General features: G+C 33.7%; 1 protein-coding gene across 1 annotated transcript in view; it reads right to left on the bottom strand.

Moving 5' to 3' along the window:
• Window positions 1–21,470, bottom strand: part of LOC307187549 (leucine-rich repeat-containing protein 7-like) — a gene marked incomplete at its 3' end in the record, with an annotated part of 81,787 nt that overhangs the window by 59,502 nt on the left and 815 nt on the right. The window contains exon 2 of the mRNA XM_079923743.1: window positions 12,259–12,378. Within this exon, the coding sequence (XP_079779869.1) occupies window positions 12,259–12,378 (120 nt within the window). The remainder of the gene's footprint in view (window positions 1–12,258; window positions 12,379–21,470) is intronic.

Raw genomic sequence — 21,470 nt, 5'->3', positions numbered from 1 at the left:
AATTTTATAGGATGAAGAAGAGTCAATCCACCAAGAAGACATAGCAATCCTAAATGTATACACAACAAACAACAGAGGTGCAAATGTGTAAAGCAAAATTGATAGAACTAAGAAAAAAATAGACAAGTTCGTTATTGTTATAGTTGGAGATTTCAACACCCTTCTCTAAACAACTGATAGAAGAACTAGACTGAAAATTAGCAAGAAAAAGAAGAATTCAACAATACCATCAACCCACCAGATCTAATTATCACTTACAGAACATTCTATCTGACAGCAGCAGGATACACATTCTCTTCAAGTTCCTACAGAATATTTACTAAGACTATATCCTGATTTGGAAAACAAATCTCAACAAATTTTAAAGAACTGAAATCACACAGAATGTGTTCTCCAGCCACAATAAATCAAACTAGGAATGAATGATAGAAAAATAAAAGGAAAATATTCAAACACTTGGGAGCTAAACAATGTAGTTCTAAATAATTCATGGATCAGAGAGGAAGTCTCAAGGGAAATAAAACAATACAAAGAACTGAATGTAAATGCAAATTTGCAAAATACAGCTAAAGTAGTGCATATACTAGAAAAGAAGACACCTCAAATCAGTAATTAAGATACTACCTCAATAGCTTAGAAAAATAGGAGTCAAATAAACCAAAAGCAAGGGAAGGTAGGAAATAATAAAAAAGTTCAGAAATTGATGAAACAAAATGAATTACAGATAAAATGAATAAAACAAAGAGCTGGTTCTTTGAAAAGATCAATAAAATTGACATACTTCTAGCAAGACTGAAAAAGAAAAAGAAAGACACAAATTACCAAAATCAAGAGTGAAGGGGATATCAATAAAGGCCCTGCAGACATCATAAGGATAATAAGGTATAATACTACAAATAACTCTACATAAGTAAATTTGACAACTCATATGAAATGATTCATTTCCTCAAAAAACACAAACTACTATAACTCACACAATATGAACTAGGTAATTTGAATAGTCCTGAAACTATCAAGGTTGGATATAATTTAAAAACTTCCAGGAAAAAAACCTCTGGGCCCAGATGGTTACACTGGAGAATTCTATCAAACGTTTAAATAAGAGTCAACAGTAATTCTGCACATACATACTTTTCCAGATAATAGATGAGGCAGAAAAGCTTCTCAATTTGTGAATAAAACCACATAAGGACAGTACAAAAAAAAAAAAAAAGAAAGAAAGAAAGAAAAAGAAAATTACAGACTAATATCCTTTAGAATACTGATGCTAAAGTCCTTAACAAAATATTGGCAAATAGCATTCAGCAATATATAAAAAGAAACATCAATGGCTGAGTGGGGGTTACTTGAATAATACAAAGCTTTTTCAATATTTGAAAATCAACCAATGCAATGCCTTGTATTAATGGGCTACAGAAGAAAAATCATGTGATCATATCAAACGAAGCAGAATAATGTTGTCTTGAAGATAAGAGTGTATTTATGTCAAGCACCTTAGTACAATGCCTAATATGTATTGTAGATACTGTTTTATGATTATGACAACCAAACTGTTAAGCTTTATTTTTTTCCTCTTGTGGTGTTTGTATTCAGCTAGGGCAATTTTGATGCCAAAAATCTATGTTCTCCCATTTGGACATTAGAGGACACACTTTTACAAATACATGAAAGGGAGCTCTGAAGCTTGAAGGAGAGGGGGTAGGAAGTTGCTGTTTCTCTTGCCCTAGGGACTTGGTGACAGTGCATTCTGCTGGCACAGTGCAGTATTGGGGGAGGGGATTCAAATTATTTGCTGATCTTAAATTTTTTAGAGCCAAATACTGGTAATATACTCCAGTGCTTCAAATGACAGATAAAAAAGTGAGGCAATAGGGCCTTTCCCTTCAGTGCATATGCCTTAGGATGGCAGCTGGCTGATATGTGCAGGCAGTCATTTGTGGCTTAGTGTATCTCTATAAGCAAATTTTTCTGTGATTAAATGTCAACTTATAAAACATAGCTCTGGAATTGGAAATTATTAATCAAAATGAAAAAAACAACAGAGGATCCATAATAGAAAAAATGGTGAAATTAGAGCTAAATCTACACATTCCACCTACAGTTTGTTGTGTGATGATGCTGACTTTTACATTCCTGAAATAAAATGAAAAGGAAGATGTTAGCACTAACAATAAAAGTTTGACAATTACTTATTTTGCCCTTAAGATTTCTAGGAACCTAAAGGTAGTGGAGTAAGTCAGATAAAAATCAAGTGTCAAGAAATGGCACCTTATCATTTTGACATCCTCTATTTGGCAGCAATCCTTGATCATCTGCCAGTTGTCATGTGGTTTAGGTCTTCAAATTACATACTCAATCACGGGCATTTTCATTACAATGGATTAATTTCACATTTTATTTTTGCTTTTATATTTCTTCTGAAATGAAGATAGTATAAATGTTATTGAGTTAGTTCCATTTTCTGAAGTCGAATAGTCATTTGTGTTAAGGAACACCTATGTTAAGAATTGATGAAGTAAGTAGTTTTAATCTGCCACTGTTTTCTATTGCTTTGATCTGTGGCAAGATTTTTTTTTTCCTCTTACTTAATAGCCATTTGATAGACACTCTTTGGGTTTGCACTTTTATTAAGGAAATAATTTAGAGTCAGTCTGGATAAGAACAATCTCCTGATTTTATGACAGTAATGTCCCACACTACTGGAGATAGCTATATTGTTGCACTGGTATTAGGAGATAAAATAATGTGCTTTGTGAATTAAAGAATTAATGTTGTATTAAGTACGAAAATCCAATACAAAAGTGACTGTGAAACTAAACAATATTCAGCTGTCGTTCTTGCTGTAAGTTAGGGAAGAATTTTCCATTCACATTTCTACAACTTCCTACCTGAACTATTTTTTAGAACAAATTTAATTACATAATAGGAATAGATTAAGTTTTAAAAATACCTATGAATTAAATAATACTAAAATCAACTGATTAAAATATATCATCCTGGCTGTTTAGATTAACAAAAGGAATATTTGAAATGGATCATTAAATACAGAAAATTATTTCATTGATTTTTTTCAAAAGCTTCTTCCTGATTTAGCCACTAAGTGTATGGAACTGCCTCTGAAGGATCCCATTTTCGTGAAATTTTTGACTTCCTACTGGCCATGTACTCTTGCTTTGGCAATTAATTCTTGTTTAGCAAGCAAGTCTTTATATATTTTCAGCCTTCTCTCTCTTATATAAATAATTTCCAATTATAGGGAGATTTGAATCTAATTGGATGTATTCATTCTTATTTCTCTAGTATAGCAAAAGGCATGGCTTCATGGGCACACTGGAAAAGGTAACACAATCATCAATCAATAAGCTTTTTTTTAAAAAGAGTACATTTAGTTCATCTGAATAACAGTTCTGATACTGGTAAACCCAAAAGAAGTGCAATATGAAAGTCTCAAGACTAGATTTGAACCCTTAGCTTACAATTCCTGTAATTGTTCTTTGGAATGTTCTATATATTTTAACTTGTATAACCCCAAACAGTGCATTTTTATCCTATTCTAGAACAATGACATATCTATTCCATAAAGACCATGCTGAGGCTAGTGTGGTAGAGACAGAGCATGTATTTGTTAGGGAGGGAAATTAGTGTCTGTCTTAATATAGACACTAAATATAAGCATCAAAAATTTCAATGAGCCTTCAATACGCGTTTGATAGATGCCTAAAAATGTCATCAATAGTTGATCCTTAATCACAGAAGTCCCCTAAGATATAATTTTCATCTACTTACTTTATTCTTAATCCTTCCTAACCTGGAGTGATATTTATGACAGTGGGTATGTTCACCTCTCAGGCAACTGGTGTGATTGGAACTGTTGCTTAAAACTCCCTTTTCAACCTAAGGGTGAAATTAAGGTGTGGAAACTTACTATTCACACAAATATTCAGTTCCAGATTATTTCTGAATACCGAAACTCAAAGGAAAGTGGAGTTGCGTTATCATTGATCAAGAGAGTCAAAGTTCTGCTAGGGTTAGAGGTTCTTTTTCATTTGGACACATTTGGTGTTTTCCCACAGTTCCGCTTTCCTTTTTAAACTTATGTCCCTTGAAAAAAGTGGCTTTTGGTCAAAAGAAAAACTCAATATATTTGTGTAAGAAATGTCTCTCTGGGGGCAACAGATAGTGCTAAAAGTTTTTGTTTATTTGTTTTTGATAATTAAAAAATCTGTAATTGTATGACTTCATCAATCTACCCTTTCACTGACTCACTTCTCATTTTGGGGGCAAAACTCACTGATAGCAAATGCATTTGACTGCTATTTATTTCTTCTTGAAGTCCAGCAGCCTCAGTAGAAGTGACACCAACATGAGTGAGGGTGATAGGAAGAGGATGGTTGAGGGAAGCAAGGAGAATCTCAACCTACCAACTGACTCAAAAAGATCTCTTTTCCTAATGTTTATAAAAATGTTTGGAGTTCAAAATGACTCTATATACAGGATTCTGGACACGCAGGCTCAGCGGCCATGGCTCACGGGCCCAGCCACTCCGCAGCATGTGGGATCTTCCCAGACTGGGTCACGAACCCGTGTCCCCTGCATTGGCAGGCAGACTCTCAACCACTGTGCCACCAGGGAAGCCCTCCAGTCTGTTTTTGAGTTTCAGTGATGACCCAGTCTACCAGAAGAAAAATTTACTGCAACCAGTGCAAAATTTCCTCCTATCAGAGGAGAAAAATGAGGCTTGGGAAAGAGAATCAGAAAAGAGGGAGCCAGGATTGTGCTTGGCATTACTCACAGTAATAGAGAATATTGGTTTCGTTTGCTTATGAACTGATGAAGTCGAGGCATTACTCCTGGGCATTCTTCACTGTTAATAACGCATATTGCTTTAGGAGGGAAAAAATACAAAGCCTCAGGTGAAACTTACACTACTTGACCTATTTCTTTCTGTACAGAAGGAGAGTTTAGCTACAGCATTGATATTCACTAAAGTTTAAAATGCATTTTTTTAGAATTTCAATATTACTTAAACTAGAGCAGATATGCTTGACTTTTATGTTATTGATGGAAATAGGAAACATTTCTATTTCCTGTCTCTTATCTCTCATATGTTAAGGTTTACCCAGTTGATTTTCATATCTGCTTCATCCACACCCTGACTTGCTCTCTTATAGCCTCAGGATTTGTTCTACTTGTTGCCATTCCTATGTTTTCTAATATTTAAATCTTCACCTACCTTTCTTGTTTATTCCAGACTTTCCTCTATTTCTGTGTAAGTGAGTTACATCTGCCTTCCGCCCCTGTCCCACCTCCCGTCCCCTGTCTTTGATATAAGGGATTCCAACAGCAATAATGTCCATTCTCAGTTAAATATAAAAGCCAATAATTGTAGTTACATTTATTTCAGCTGTACATGTATAGAGTACTGATAGCAATATTTGTTTTTAAAGGCAGTAATTTTGGAGAAAATTACTTTTCAATGACTACAACTTAAAGATTATATATTTTAGATAAGATTTTTTTATAGCATAATAAAATGATTTTATTTAAATTACTAAATGTATAGCTTGATTTTTCTTAAGTTGATTTTCTTTTAAACATCTACTTATTTAAAAATGACATAAATTTATTCTTATCCTGTGAAAAATTCTACAACAGACTGATTTTTGTTACCAAGTGAAAAATCAATCCCAGTAGTAGTTTGACTCAGTTGTTTTAAACACAAATGATGGTGTGGTTGTATAGTCAATAGCAAAACAATTTAAGATTTTCAAAAGATATTTTAGACTTGATCTTTCTATATATGTATAAAAAGAAACAGTAAAATGCATTATACTAAGAAACATGACAAATGGCAAAATTATAATAAGGAATGAATATTAATAAATTAAAAAAAATTTTAATACGTCATATGGTCTGAAAAAGCAAAACTTTCGATTTGGGGGCCTGTGAAAGAAAGAATTAAAAGAACATAAAAATGATCAAACCCCACATAATTTCTTTTAGTTTCTGCTAATGAGTTCCTGGGCATGCCTCAGAGATGACGAGCATCTGGAAATCCTGAAGCTCTTAATGGCTGAGCTTGCAATGGCTGGCATTGTAGACGTGAGAAAATCATGGGCAAGTTCAGCATAAGGGGCATGTCTGTGAGCCAAGACTAAATTAGCTACATTTTTATACCTTTTTCTTCAACTATGTACATTCTGATGTTGACCCTTGATACCCACCTTTATTATTCTAACTACCAAGTCATTATGCACTTAACCTAGAATAACAGACACTTGAGGAGGGAAGGGTCACTAATGCTGAAAGAGACCTTTGAATGTCTAGTCTTTACATATTAAAGAATTTTCAGATTTAATATCACTGGAATTTTAAAGTTTCTTGGTTACTCTTTCAAGAAGAGAAATGTTTTAAGTTTCATTAGTTTTAATATGTCACTTCAGCCTTTTTGCTGCAATGTTTTCCTGCTCCAGCATTTTAACATACCCTTACAGGTATTGTCCTTCAATTTAAAATCTTCTCAGGGATATTAAAGCTTTTTAAGACTCTCAATACTTTTAACAGAGTTTGTCATTTCAGATTTAGAGAAAAACAGCCTTGTCATCCTTATGGAGAATGCTACCAAATCAGAGTACAATGTCTGACTTTAAAATGAAAATGGTTTTCGTTTATATTTTACATTATGACCTTCATACTATATTCGGTTACATTTAGGAGAGTCATCTAAAATATTTAGTCACCCATGTGATCTTGGCAAGTAACCTAACCTCAACTCCAAGTCTCTAACTGAGAAAGTCTAAATTCAGTTTCTTCTTTCATTAAAGTGGACAAAAATAATAGTGTTTACCTCATATGATTGTTGTGAAGATAAGACGAACAAATACATGAAAGAATTTAGCACAATGCCTGATACAGGGTAGTATTTAATGCATGGTACCTCATAGTTCTTACCATGGTGACTGTGACTTAATCCAATAGACTGAAGCAATAAAAGCAATGATGTGATACGACTCTAAAATGCAGATACTCCTTCTGAGCACTTTTGTTAAAAACTAAAGTTTTTAACAGCAATTCTCAAAGTCCTCAAGCAGTACTGTCTGGAATTTGAGGGTGTGAGGGTGGATTTACCTTACTGTGACATGCTCTTCTAGCAGTGATTCCCAGACTTTTTGAATTAATGGACACCAGAATTTGAGATTTTGGAGACTGACATAGCACGGGAAAATTTAAAAACTACCTCCTACTATTATGCTACTGAAAAAAGAGGCTAGGATTTAACACCCTCAACACTTTGCCATATATTAGCCACTCTCAGGTACATAGAACAGTGATGGTGGACACAGGAGCAAAATTCTTTCTGATAGATGAACACATTTTGTTTATGTTATATATCTAAACCTCTGGATCCACAGGTTGGAGGGTACCCATATTTGTTCTCCTGTAATGCTTGGAGTACTGCTAGGCATAGCCATAGGTATTACCAATATTAGTTCAAAAGATACAACAACTAGAACAGAGAGCCACAAGTTCAATCATAGTCTTTCTAAAATGGATTTCCCACAGAATCTCTGCAGCATCACAGTACTTTCTGATCACAGTAGTATCACAGTACTAGAACTACACAGTAGTATTATCCTAGTAGTAGCATCATAGTAGTATCCCTTGGCATAGAGATAAGATTTAAAAAATCTTCGGCAGAGACTTTGAGAAGCAGACTCAAATGGGGTACTGACTAAGACTTCTTCACCACTTATTATCCTTGATTCCGCATTCCATTTGTAGTTTAATTTCTGATTTTTCATTCTCATCCTATCTAGCCTAATGACTACTTACTTCAGGACAATGGCAAAACCAACACTGACTTAAAAAAAAATTGATTGTAGAATAAAATATAAACTCAAAGAATAATAGTACAACGTTCACCCCTATTTTGGTAAATCCAGCAGCCCAGGCTAATAATCCATTACCATTTTAATTTCCTTAGGTTGATTCTCACTAGAATTTTAACTTGATATCCTCAATTAATATATAATAAAAAACTAAAATTGAATATTTAAAGCATTCTTTATTCTCTTTACTCTGTGATGTAATAGGTAAACATATCCATTATTACGTTCTAAAGTCTCAGATTTTAGGCAAAAGTGTTATAACGTAGGGTAGTCAGAAAATGCTTATGATAGTAGGAAGAAGCTATAAGTGAGTTTACACATGAAAGACATGGTAAAATTTTAAATACATATTACATTATTTCACATTTGACAAGATGTATAAAAGGCTACTGAAATTTTCAGATAGATTAAACAATTATTTTAGCCGTTAACAAGAATAACTAGCTCACAAATGTTTAATCAATACAGAATTGCATGGGGTTCTCAAAGCAAGTAGAGAAGCAAGCAAATGATCATCATGATTTGTACTGATGATATGATTAAACATAATATTATGGACTTTGAAAATAGATTTTATGTAAAATGGATGCATGAATGGATAATGTAAATACCTGTTAATTCCATTTAGAGTAATAAATGAATAAGGCTTTTCCTTTTATGGGAAAATTATAGTAGCCCTTTGCAACTAAGTACGTGATTACGGTTCTCTCTTTGGTTAGGTTATGTAGGGGTCCCTTGACTCTGATAGGTACTCCTTCAATTTCCTACCATCACATTCACAATCTCCTCTTTTTTCATAAAGAAGCAGATTTCCCTACTTCCCTGAGATTTCCAACTTCCTCTTCACCAATCGCTTCTCATCAGCCTTTAAATGTAATCATCTTAAATATTCCTTCTGTCTTCCTCATATCCCCTTCCAGATTCTACCGTAATTCTCTTTCCTTTTAAAAGGAAACTCCTTTCTTGAGTTTTTTTTAAAGTTTCTCTATTTCTTAATGTAGGTTCCTATGGATTCTGCCCCGTCAGTTAAGTAAATTACTTTTTGTCGCTAAAGCCAAGGAGCCTTTACTCACTTACCTTGCTTGATTTTTTTTTGCACCATGTGATACTGTTGACCTTTCCCTCCTTTAAACATTTTTTTCTACTTGATTTCTAAGGTGCCACTTTTCCTTGTTTTTCCTTCTACAGTTTTTTAGTGGTCATTGGAGTTGAAAGCACATCTATTCTATTCCAATAGATTAGTCAAGGCCAATCATATAATTCCATTCATCTTGCTAGGGGTGAGAAGTCCTTAGCTGTTTTGGATCAATGAGATGTAAAAAGAGGCTTGTGGGGGGATTTAGGGAAAAAAGGTTTTGCTTGTAAGAGACAGCTATGGGAAACTTGGTTCTCTCTCCTGATGGATTGGAAGGAGGAAGCTTGTTATCTTCAGTTGCCATAGGTAGCCATCTGATAATTATGAAAGGAACCAAGTTTAGGATAAAGCCAACAATATGAATGGAAAAGTGGAGAGGGAAAAAAAAAAACTAAGTATTTAAAATTATCTAACTGAAGACTAATCAGAGCCTAGATCTTGTCTACTTCTTATGTTAGCTAAATATTTTAGTGTTCAAGCCTGGAATTTTCTATAACTTGTGGTAGAAAGAAACTTATTGACAAAATCGATGGTCATTTCTTCTCTGTTCTTGTTTCTAAGGACATGCCTTAAACGTTGGTGTTCTGTGGAGTTCTGTGTCGTCTATCTGTCTCACTCACGACTCAATTATGACTTATGTTTTAATTGCTAAATTTGTATCACCAGCTAAGATTTCTCTCCTGAACGTCAGAAAACTATATCTAAATATCCACTAAAAATTTCCACTCAGATTTCCTAAAGGTACCTCAAATCTACATCTTAAAATTTAAACTTCCCTCCCCTCCTCCACTTACACCTATTACTCTTTTGCTTTCCCATCTCAGTGAATGGCACATCATGACTCATACAAATTAGAAACCTGGGGATTAGTCTTGGAACTCTTAGCTGTCTCTTAGGCCCTATGTCCAGTCAATCACAAGATCACGTTGGCTCTACCTTTTAAGAATATAGTGGATCTTTGCATTTTCTCTCTACCACCCGTTGCTTCCATCTACTCTCCCTTGGATTACAAGAGAAGCTTTGTAACTCATTCCATGGCCTCTAGTTTTTCTGCTCCCCAATTCATTCTCTGAAAAGCTGTCAGAGTGCTCTTTAGACAAAAATTTAATGATGTCTCTTCCCTGTTTAAAACACTTCTTCCCATTTCTTTCAGGATAAAGCCCAGCATAATCTGGTTTATGCTTATCCTCCTAGCTTTCTTTTAAGCCACTCTTCTCTCTTAACTTTCTTTAATTTCTTTACTAAACTTGTGTCCTCTCCAGGTGCTCTCCTAACCGTCTTCACAGGAGTATATCTGCAGTGCTGGATATTGCTCAATAGGCAGATTAATAACGTGTATAACACCTGCAAATCAGAATATTAACAATTATTTGGGGTAAAATAATTTGATATTTAATATATCCTTTTAAAAAAGCACTGAAGGGCTTCCCTGGTGGTGCAGCGGTTGAGAGTCCGCCTGCCGGTTCAGGGGACGCGGGTTTGTGCCCCGGTCCAGGAAGATCCCACATGCCGCGGAGCGGCTGGACCCGTGAGCCATGGCCGCTGAGCCTGCGTGTCCGGAGCCTGTGCTCCGCAGCAGGAGAGGCCACAACAGTGAGAGGCCCGCGTACAGCAAAACAAACAAACAAACAAACAAAAAAAACACTGAAGTATTTATCAAGGGAAAAAATCACCACTTATGTTACAAAGAAAGTATGGGATTATGTAGTGTATATGTTATGAAGCACAATTATAAAATGAACATTTATGAGCTTAAGAACTAGAGTGTAAGAATCACAATTCAGCTTAAGAAACAGAACAGTACTAAAATTAATATTAGCTTCCTCCCTGATTCTACCCCCAGCCTCCCCTTTAGAGATAACCATAATCTTAAAGTTATATTAACCATTCCCTTATAAAAAGTTTTTTCTCACTCATATACTTATGCCTAAATAATATATTTTTAGTTTTGCTTGTTTTTGAGATTTATAAATATGGAACTGTTGATGTGTGCCATCTTCTGAAACTTGTTTTTCACTCAAACTATGCTTCTAAAGTTTATACACATTATCCTAATTATAGCTAACAAATGTTCATTGCTGTAAAGTATTCCCTTGTGTGAATATTTTTTATCACATTTCTTGTGATAGACATTTAGGCTTATCCAGTATTCTACCATTGTACATGTTGGTATCTTGAATGACATACACAAGAGTTCTTCTAGGATATCTTAGGAGGCCAATTATTGGAATGTTGGGTATATGCATATTCAGCTTTAAAAGAGAATTTGTTGCCAATGTGATTGTGATTTATACTCCCACAAGAAGTATAGAGACTACATTGCTCTTATACTTGCAGAGAACTTATATTTTCATACTTCTTAATTTTTGTAAGTCCAGTAGGTATAAAATAGCATTTTTTCTGTATTTCCCTGATTGATAAAAAGGTTCAGTTTTATTTTAATGTTAATTTACTCTCCTGATGCCCTTGTATTTTACCATACTTTTGGTACTGTGTTATATGACTTTTCATATTGATTTGTAGGAGTTTTAAAAAATATATTCTGGAATATAAATCTCTTGTCCCTCATATATGTTGCAATTATCTTCTCGGTTATAGCTTTCTTTTTGCTCCCTTTATGGTGATTTAACATGACGTATTACAATTACCTACTCATCACTGAACCTACCTCACCAGACTAATAGGTACTAGAGGTAAGACACCATACCATATTTTATTCATTTTTGTTCCCTAACATCTAGCAAGTACTCAACACATAGTAGTGCTGCTTAGCACATACAGTTGCTCACTAAGTGTCTGATAAATGAATGACAGGATGAATGAGTTGCTATGACTTTAGAAATGGTGAATCAATTTTTTGTGGTCAAATTTCATTTTATGCAAATTGGCTACACCATACTGCTGAATCCAACGGAGTCAGAAAGTATACATTACACAATTTCCGGTAGTTGCACTTCACAGGTGGGTGTCAGACACAAATAAGAGGTGACAGATCTTCAGATAGGTGGCAGGATGTCGTTTATAAAAATTCATTACCAGCTCTGAGCATTTGGCAATGTTCACTTTTCATTCTTTTCAATGCACTTACAGTTAACCAGACTCCCTATTGTGGGATAGTATTTAGCCTAAATTTATCACAAAGTTAGAAATGATGTTAAGATGCAAGATATGGATTACATATTACAATGGATATGCAAGATTCATGGTTTGTGTCATTAATTTGAAATTGGTTACCTTTTTAGTAATGGTGTCCGGAGGTACATCCCGCCTCCCAAGAGGATAAGGATTCCACTGGCCACTAGGAGATACATCTTCTTGTCCATTGTCTAAAATGTTGCTTTGCTGGGACGGGGTCTATTGCAAAAATGGTATGGCATTCTTTAGTGATGTAATAGAAGTTTATCATAGTTTTCTGAAAAGAGTCCCTCATGATTATGGTAAAATTAATTTTGTTTAATCACAGAAAAACATATATCCTAAACTGGAGGTATTATTATATACTATTTACGTGGTAAGAACTGTAAATTAATAGCTTTTTGGAAGCAGTGAGAAATTCAATTAAAATAACCATCTTATAGTTATTTACTGAATTTTAAAGAGAAGTTTAAATTTACAGTACTGGAATAAAAATAATCATTATAAAATTAACCAATTGTTAAAAACTACAACATTTAAAAGTTGCTTCATTTGTTTCTTTAGTGTGATCTTACCACTTGGAATATAAACTGAAACCATATAATACATAGTATGTAACTTCCAATATTCCAAACCATAACCTAAAACAAATTTTATAAGGCTGTATTGATTCGGGGAGAATGTGTCTTGCACTAATCCAAAATGGTATTAACACTAGCATAGTGCTAGATTCATGGCACTATGACATTATCTACAGATCGCTTAGAGGAAAGATTAACACATCAAAAAATATTGTGCTGTTAGAATTTCAGTGTAAATAAATCATAATTGTTTTGATTGCAAATTGATTTATATAGACCATTTATGCATTAAAGTTTACACTCTTCATATATATTTTATTTTTGGCTGATTTACTGCTTATTATTTTTAACAAATAATAATACTCCTGTATTTATTGTTATTACTACTAGATATTTTGGGAGGCTTCCGTAGTCTGACCTGAGTAACAGAAAATAATCATACATCATCAGAAAGATGGCATCCCGTGTTGGGATACAGTAATGGGATATTTTTCCTGTCGAAGCCGATTAACTTTTTCCATAGGCTTTCTCCTCCTCTAACCTACAGGATATACAAGTACTGCTTGATTTCCTGGGGAATTCTTATGTGGTGAGATATTATACTCAATGTTTCCTATGCCATTTTCTCCACATGTTTTGGAGGATCCCTATGGATAAAGAAAGCCTGGTTAGAGAGTGTATGTGCAACTCTTTGTGTGAAGAATGGTCCTCCAACCCTGGAATGAGGGAACTGGGCCATTCTCTTCATAACATGGCACAGACGGACTGCTTGCCAGGCTTCATCCAGTTATATGGAGTGCTCCTTCCTAATTGTTCTCCTTTAGAAAACAATTATATAACCACCCTATCTGCATTTTGACTACATGCATTTTTAAAAAGCATTGCTTGGAACTATTTAAAAATAATATTTATTATGACAAGATTAATTAAACAAAATTAGATGAAATTTTCCTGGGGTCTAGTGGATATAGTGAAAAGTAAGGAAATAATTCAATTTTCTTCTTTGGCTTTGGCCGTGTGAATTCCTTTTTCATGAGCATATCAGCAAGTATGAAAAAAGAGAAAAAAGGTACTGAATTGAGGCTCCTGGGTTAGTTAGGAATGAATTTACATGTGTTTGTTTGAAAATCAAATAGAGGTAACATATTTAAAGTATATATTACTTGAAAATAACCAGACAGCTATTCAATGACCATCTGTCTGATTTCAAGCATTAATTTTCTAATCTTTATCTTTTAGAGATTAATGTTTGCATATGCCCACACACGATTTTTCTAGCATATGATAAATCAAACTGTTAAAATTAAGCAGTTAAAATATAATTATGCAGGCAGACACTACTGGACAGTTTTCTTTTTGAATTTTTAGTACTCATGTCTTTTCTGGTTTGGTTTCTTTGCCAATGAAGTGGGATAATAAATATATTCAACTAGGTGGGTCTGTGGAACACAGATTTTTGAGAAGTGGTCAGAATTCAACACATATAATCTTTTTTTCCTCCATATCATCTTCATCTCCATCTCTATTTCCTCCACTAAACTCCCTTCAGCTGCCCAGACATGACTCCTACTCAGAGAGCAACTGAGAATTGCAAGATTCTTTTCAATGCAAAAGAAGGCTAAAACCCTTAGTCAAAATCCTAATATCATGATAATGAGATTCTTCATTAATTTAGCAATTAATCTCTCTCTTTTTAAAATTAGAATTAACAACCGCACTAATTCCTTTATGTTACAGGGCCCAAAGAGAACATAAACATGCAGACACGTGAAAAAAATACTTTGACTAGACACCAAAATTAAAGGAATTTCCTGAAAGCAATTTCCTTTATTAATTTCAAGAATGCTCTGGCCTCTTTGTTTTTCTGAAGTGAGACACCCTAGGGGTGACTTAAGTTTGCAAAAAATAGACTGTGAAAACAGTTTATTAATGTTTGGGAAGGAAGAACCCAAAAGAGAATTATGTAGTGGGTTCACATTCTTTCTCAAAAGGAGTGAGTATAGCTAGTTACAAAAAAATGAACTTCTGATAAAGTGCTCCTGAGCTTTACATAAATACAGTTACTTAGTTGTTAAAATTCTATGAAAAGTTACAAGGAGCAACTGTCACTATTGAATTTTATTATTTCAAAGAAAATAAGCAAATTGAGGTTCAATTATCTTTCGTACCACATTCTAGTTATTTTCTTTAGATACTTCAAAAGATTAAGAATTAGTCTTTTCCTCACCACATATGACCAATTAAATATAAAATACGTGGAAAATCATCACAATATACCATTTCTTCAGCTTCTAAATTCTGTAGATCCTTAATATTTCAAAATAAAAGAAAAACTCATCAATGTGATTTAGTGAAAAGTCAGAAATTATATTTGTTAAGAAATTCGGTAATGCTAGTAGAAGTTTTGCTGAACAGATGCTAATCCCAAAGACGACTGTGGACATTTGTAGATTTAACGTTTATGATTTTGACTACTGTGAATGATCACAAGCATCTATTGGAAGGAAGAAGTAATTTCTAATTTGTTGAGACATAAAAGTGCATGAATATGTATCTCTATGTACATGTGTATGCATGAGCATGTATATGAGTGTATGCATGCAGGTATGCATATGTGTGCCCATATGTGAGGATATATGTATGTAGAGGATTCACATATATGAGTAAATGAGCTTAGTTGATCCAGTAGCTTTGCTCTTGACTGTTAATTGATGGGTGCACTGAAAGCTTGGGAAATTCACTTATGGCATTTAGTTGGAGGAATTATATGAGAGTGGTATTAGAATTTGGCACTGTGCAAAGGTCTTGGGATATATTCCTTAAGAACTCAAGGATCTATTTTGCTTAGTAATTGGCACATGGTTCACAGAGGGCATTACCACAGCTTCAAAAAAATGTGTGAAAACAACTTTCCCCAAAGTATTTTCAGTGAAATTATTCTTTTTCTGCATATTTTTTGAAAAAAGTTGGTTATAAAGACAAATATACACCAAGTTTGGATCTTAATTATTATGATTTCACAGTGTTCAATCTGAAGATGGTAATGTAATGTCCAGATTATTTTAAAGTTAGTATTTCATTATATTGGTGGGGAAGCATCTGTATGAGTACTAAGCTTATTTTGGTAATTTTAATCACTGTCTATGAGGATTTATGTGGATTTACAGGCTGAAGGTTTTTTTCATAATTAGAAAGATAAGTGAATCCTTCTTAAGCAATAGGTAGCAAAATCAGTAGAAACTATAGGCATAAGTCACCCCAAAGTGCTGCAGAAATATTGCTTTGCTTTCAGCAAACAAAACAAAACAAAATAAAGCAAAACAAAACTGGAATTAAGTAAGTAACCTTTGGAACTAGGGTGAACGAATGCATATCAGATATTGTTACTATTTGATCCTGAGTCACTTGCATAGGTCTATAAGAAAGGACATTAGAAATTTGAAAAGAATTTAGGTGCAAACATTGCTATCTAAACTCTAATTCAAAAGACAGTGGAATAAGTATCAACTAATAAAACAGATACTGAGGCCATCTTCTTCCAGGCAAAATTATATGAAAAGATCATTGAATACATATATTTCCATAATTTCAACTTCCCTTCCTCTGAAATTGTAATTTATATTAGTGTCTGTTTCAATAAGCCAAAAAGCAGTAGGTACTATGGCGTAATATTATGTTGGTAAAAGTTAAAAAAAAAAAAAAGGAAAAAAATTATCAATTTCTCCAGTGTAGAAGAGACCACACTACTTATATTGGCAGCTGGACACCTGCAGATGGGGAGTTAGAAAAGGCCAGGGATTTCTTTCCCAGCCTTGCATGTCTCTGGAGCAGGATTATTATGGATGATTAAGTCGTGATTTTCTTAGGTTCAAAACCTTTGATCTTTTCCTGCTACCAAACATATTTCTTGGTGTTACTGAGTGCTCAGGAAATGCAAGTGGATCTTAAAGAGGGCAAGGTAACTACTAGCATTTATTAAGCTCAGCTAAATAAGAGAGCACTGTATCTGTAGCACATAGGGGATGATTTGGGTCATGATGTATTTTAGATTAGTTATTATGTTCTACTTGTGTATTCTTTTCTCCGTCCCATAAGATCTACTTTTCTGGATTGTTGTGAAGATAATATAATTATGTATATGAAAGAGCTTTATCAAATATTATGAATTACAGTCAATGAAAATGTCCGATTTTATAAACATTTGAGAAGACATCATCATATACAAGAAATAGGGACTTGAGTGCTAAGCAGAGTCGGATTCAAATTCTACTACCATGCTAGGTGTAGTGGTTACAACAGTAAAACAGTGAAAATATAGTTGAGTTCTTTTATGTAACACATAAGTCTCAGTTTCTTCTTCTATACAATGGTGAGAAATAATTCCATTCAGGATTTTTGTGAGGGTTGTGCAAAAAAAAAAAAAAAATTTAAAGTATCTCATGGTACTATGTACATAGTAGATTTCCAATAAATCCTAGTCTTTATTCTTCTCCTATCAAAATATTTATTTTTTCTACCATTAATCTGGATAATAAAAATGACAGTTTGAACTGACATTTTACAATATTATATTTCTCTTTGATAACATAAAATTTCAAGACAGTAGCTAAGCTCAATTACAACAGAACACATCCAAAGAAGCACATTGAACCATCAATAACATCATAGAAAGTTGTCTTAAATGCTTTTTGGAGAGGCAGTGAATAAATGACAAATGAATAAATGAATGAATGAATGAATGAATAAGTAAATAGATAGAGAATACTAATAATTTATAATTTAATAGCTGACTTATATGTCTTAGATGTTCTATTTATAAATACTATTAAATTTTTTATTAAACTAGAGTAAGCATCAAAAGATGAAAATATTAAAGGAAATTAAATTTATTAAACTAATTTTGTGGTTTTCTTGATTTGCATTCTGTTAATATCAAAACAGGTTCTGTAGAATTACCATAGAAAATATAATTTACTATCTATAATACAGAAAGACTATATTTAGCTTGTAGTCCATGAAAAATGTACAGTACTTGACCTGGAATATAATAAATATGAAAAAATAGAAATATTCAAAACACATAGCAAAATCTGGGAGAGTCTTTTCTTTTTATCCACATAAATATTCGCTGTGTAAATACTTCAAGTTCAGAGTTCTTCAATCTTTATTCTAAAATAGTTATATCTTTTAAGTAGTTTATTACAAATTTGTTTAAAAGAAAATTGAGAAAAAATTATTAGATATGTTTTGGTAGTCTAAAAAAAAAAAAAGATCCAAACCGAAAAACAAATAATTTGCTCAGTCAGGACCTCAGGTAGTGCCCTTTTGTCAATTACCATAATGGAAGGATGGGGAGGTAGGAATCACAAAAAGGTGCCCTCTCTGGGTACATAACTTGCAAGAAGACAATCTCAGTGTAATAGAGAAAATACAAAGAGATGCTCCTTTCTTCTAATTGCAAGAGGTTAAGTCTTGCCAGCAGAGGGTGTGGGGAAAGGGTCTGGATTTCAACCCCTGAATGTTCCCTGGGGAGGGCACCACCTATACAAAAGTATGCTGCAACTCCATACCCAGTTCTTAACTGGTAATACGTGAAAACATTCATTTAGATTCCTTAGGACACTTCATTTATTCTTTCTAGGACACCCCAAAGTCATTTACCACAGTACTTAACTAGAGATAGCCAGTGTTATCATTCAGCAATTTTATGAATAAAAAGATAGCTCCAGGATTTTCACAGGAGAATGAACAGTTTTTGTCAATTTTATCTACTGAAATATTTTTATTTTGATCTTACTCTATATTTTAGTGCAATTCTCATGGCTAACAATCATTTAGAGGCTGTAATGATATCTTAAATAGCTGATACTAATTTTTATTATCTTAAGTGGCAAGATGAAAGTGCTGTAATAGGTTTTTATGTATTTGTAAATCAAAGGAAAATAATTTTTGCCTATCTCCTCTCCTGGTGAGAAGGGCTCCAGGAAACTGAGCCTCAATCATAGGACCGGTTATCAACGGTTAGTGGAGAATCTGAAAGGCTGCCCCTTAAGAGAGGTTGACTCTAAAGTTTGGCAGAAAAACCAAACAAATTTTCAAATTAAGGAGCTCTGCAGAAGAGATATACCTGAGCACAAAGGCAAAAGGGCAGAGACTTAGATTGGAATCCATGAAAGGAAGTAGAGCATGGAGTAGTCTTGAAAGTGATTAAACATCCAGTAACCACATCTGATAATGTTCCTGCACTAGCAACAAGGTAGCAAAGTTGTCCAGATGCTGAAATGTCTACAGTTTACAGGGCTTAAACTCATCATTTGGGTCATAAAATCTTTTGAGGGCAATGGAGTAGTTGCCCTGACTGTTTATTTCCATCCCTTGCTTTCTTTCTTCTCCCTTTTATTTATTTATTTTTTGGTGTGTATAATAAAGTATTGATGATAATTCATTTTGAGATAGACTATTTCAATACTTGAATTACTCTTTTTTAGGGGGGCCTGGATGGCAGCTTATTTATTTATTTGTTTTTATTGACGTATACTTGATTTACAATATTGTGTTAGTTTCAGTTGTATGCAAAGTGATTCAGTTCTATATATATGTGTGTGTGTATATATACTAAAATGTATATATATTATTTTATATATATTCGTTTTCAGTTTCTTTTCCATACTTGAATTATTCTTGGTTTGCAATTTAAGGTAGTTTCCAAAAAGAATTCCTTTAGGTCATCTCTGTGCCCAACTGAGTAAGGTTGCAATGTCTCCAAATATAACTCTGCAATATTTCTGTTACAGATCATCTTAGAGCTATAGTAATAGTTAATGAATCCATTCTATAGGGTACCCCCCCAAACATCAGAAAATTAATATAGCAACACAGAGGTACCTAATTTATATCTGGAGAATAATTTATACATTGAGAAACAGTGCTTCAAGTGTATTACCATTTTTCAGACACTGAATATATCTATATTATCCCATAGATTGATGAGAAAATAGGGCTAAAAACTAAGCAAAATAAGGGGTTATCCATATGATATAATTTCAAGGGGTTCAAGCAATAGCTTCTTTCATACCAAGATCTCTCAAATCTGCTCACTGTATTTTGAAATTCTATGATTGTAGTTTAAGGGTTTGATTTCTGTTTAATTACCAAGCTCTCCAGAAAAGGTGTCTATTTAAGTTGTGATGGCTCATCTGTTCCTTAGTGCAAATAAGTTTCAAGATCTTTTTGAACACTGGTTTTGTTAGGGCAGAAGATGAAAGCCCTGGGCATCTAAGAGGACATGAAGAACAGACTAGAGGCTCCTGTGAAAAGGGTCTCACTGACGGTAGTGTGCTGGAGCCGACTTGTACTAGCTCATGAGAGCTGACTATTCTCAGTCCCAATTCTGAGTTCAGTGATGTCAAGTTACTACTTTGAAATTGGCCAGAGAGGGAGTGTTTTATCACTGACATAGGTAAACACCATAAATCAGTCATTTTTCTCCCTGGAGAGAGTTACCGACACAATACTGGTCCTGTAACAGGAGACTGAGGACAAGGAAAATAATTTTCAAAAGTTCTCAATTAAGTTAGCTTTTTTTCTTTTCCCCAAAGTGATCATGGGTGACAAAAAAGCTGTGAATTTAAATGTCTCTTTAATTTTATTACTCTCCTCAGAGTAGGAAGCAAGCTATACAGAGCTAGGGGCTGTTATTAAGGCTAATTTGACAATAAAACATGAGTTTGTGGTCTTATAACACTCACTTTCCTGGGATGGGAGTTTGCTTCGTATGTTCATCAATTTGATTAAGAGAAGAGTGTTTGGAGGCTACCATCATTTTGTTATCCTTACTTTTCCATTGCTTTTTTTTGTAAAAACTTACTAGGTTAATGACTACATTAATAATATAGTCATAATGACATATTGTGTGAAAATGACTCATTAGTTTCCATCGAAAGGTAACTAAGAGTGCATTAGTCAATTTAAACAGGTAAAATGTGTATTCTCTGTTTTGCCTGAATAAAACAAGCAGAAACGGTCCTTTGACAATGGAAATGTTTCCTCTTACAGTATATTCTCTTTCAAATAAGCCTACATTTTCATTTAAAATCATGTGAACTTTCCACTCTTCCATTAACCCAGGATGAGTAAAAATTTGCTAGCTAAGTTACAAATTTGTTTCTCATGTTTTACTTCTGTGTAATATTTCCTACAAAAAAAAATGGGCTAAAGAAGTATTTAGAAGTGCCAACCACTTAATTTTCATTCTAATTTAGGACTATATGTCTTTTCCAAAGGAATCAGCTGAAATCCAATAATAATTTCTTTGTGTGTGTGTGTGTGTCTCTTTGTTTTGTTCTTTTATTTTTATTATTTCTTTCACTTCATGAGGATTAAAACTGTAGTTCACATCCATTCTCTATCTCAGCTCTTGTACTCAACCAGCATTTATTTAATCTTTTCTTCTGAGAATTCCTTACTTATAGCTAGTTCATTGGTACATTTAAGACTTAGATTAATTGACCATAACTGTGTGGGTTTATTTCTCAGCTGTCTGTTGCATTCCATTGATCTATGTGTCTGTTTTTATGCCAGTGCCATCCAGTAATAATTTCTAGTTCTGTTCTCAGAATGCATCAGCAAGAGAATATAGGGTGGTCTCCAAAAAAGTAAAAAAAAAAAAAAAAAAAAGGGAGGTATATATCAATACATACATATACACACACAAAAGAAAGAGAAGCAAAG

Source organism: Stenella coeruleoalba (genome assembly GCF_951394435.1).
Source record: "Stenella coeruleoalba genome assembly, chromosome: 1".
Lineage (NCBI taxonomy): Eukaryota > Metazoa > Chordata > Mammalia > Artiodactyla > Delphinidae > Stenella > Stenella coeruleoalba.
Note: the sequence above shows the minus strand (reverse complement) of the source record. Positions and strands in the feature narration are given on the sequence as shown.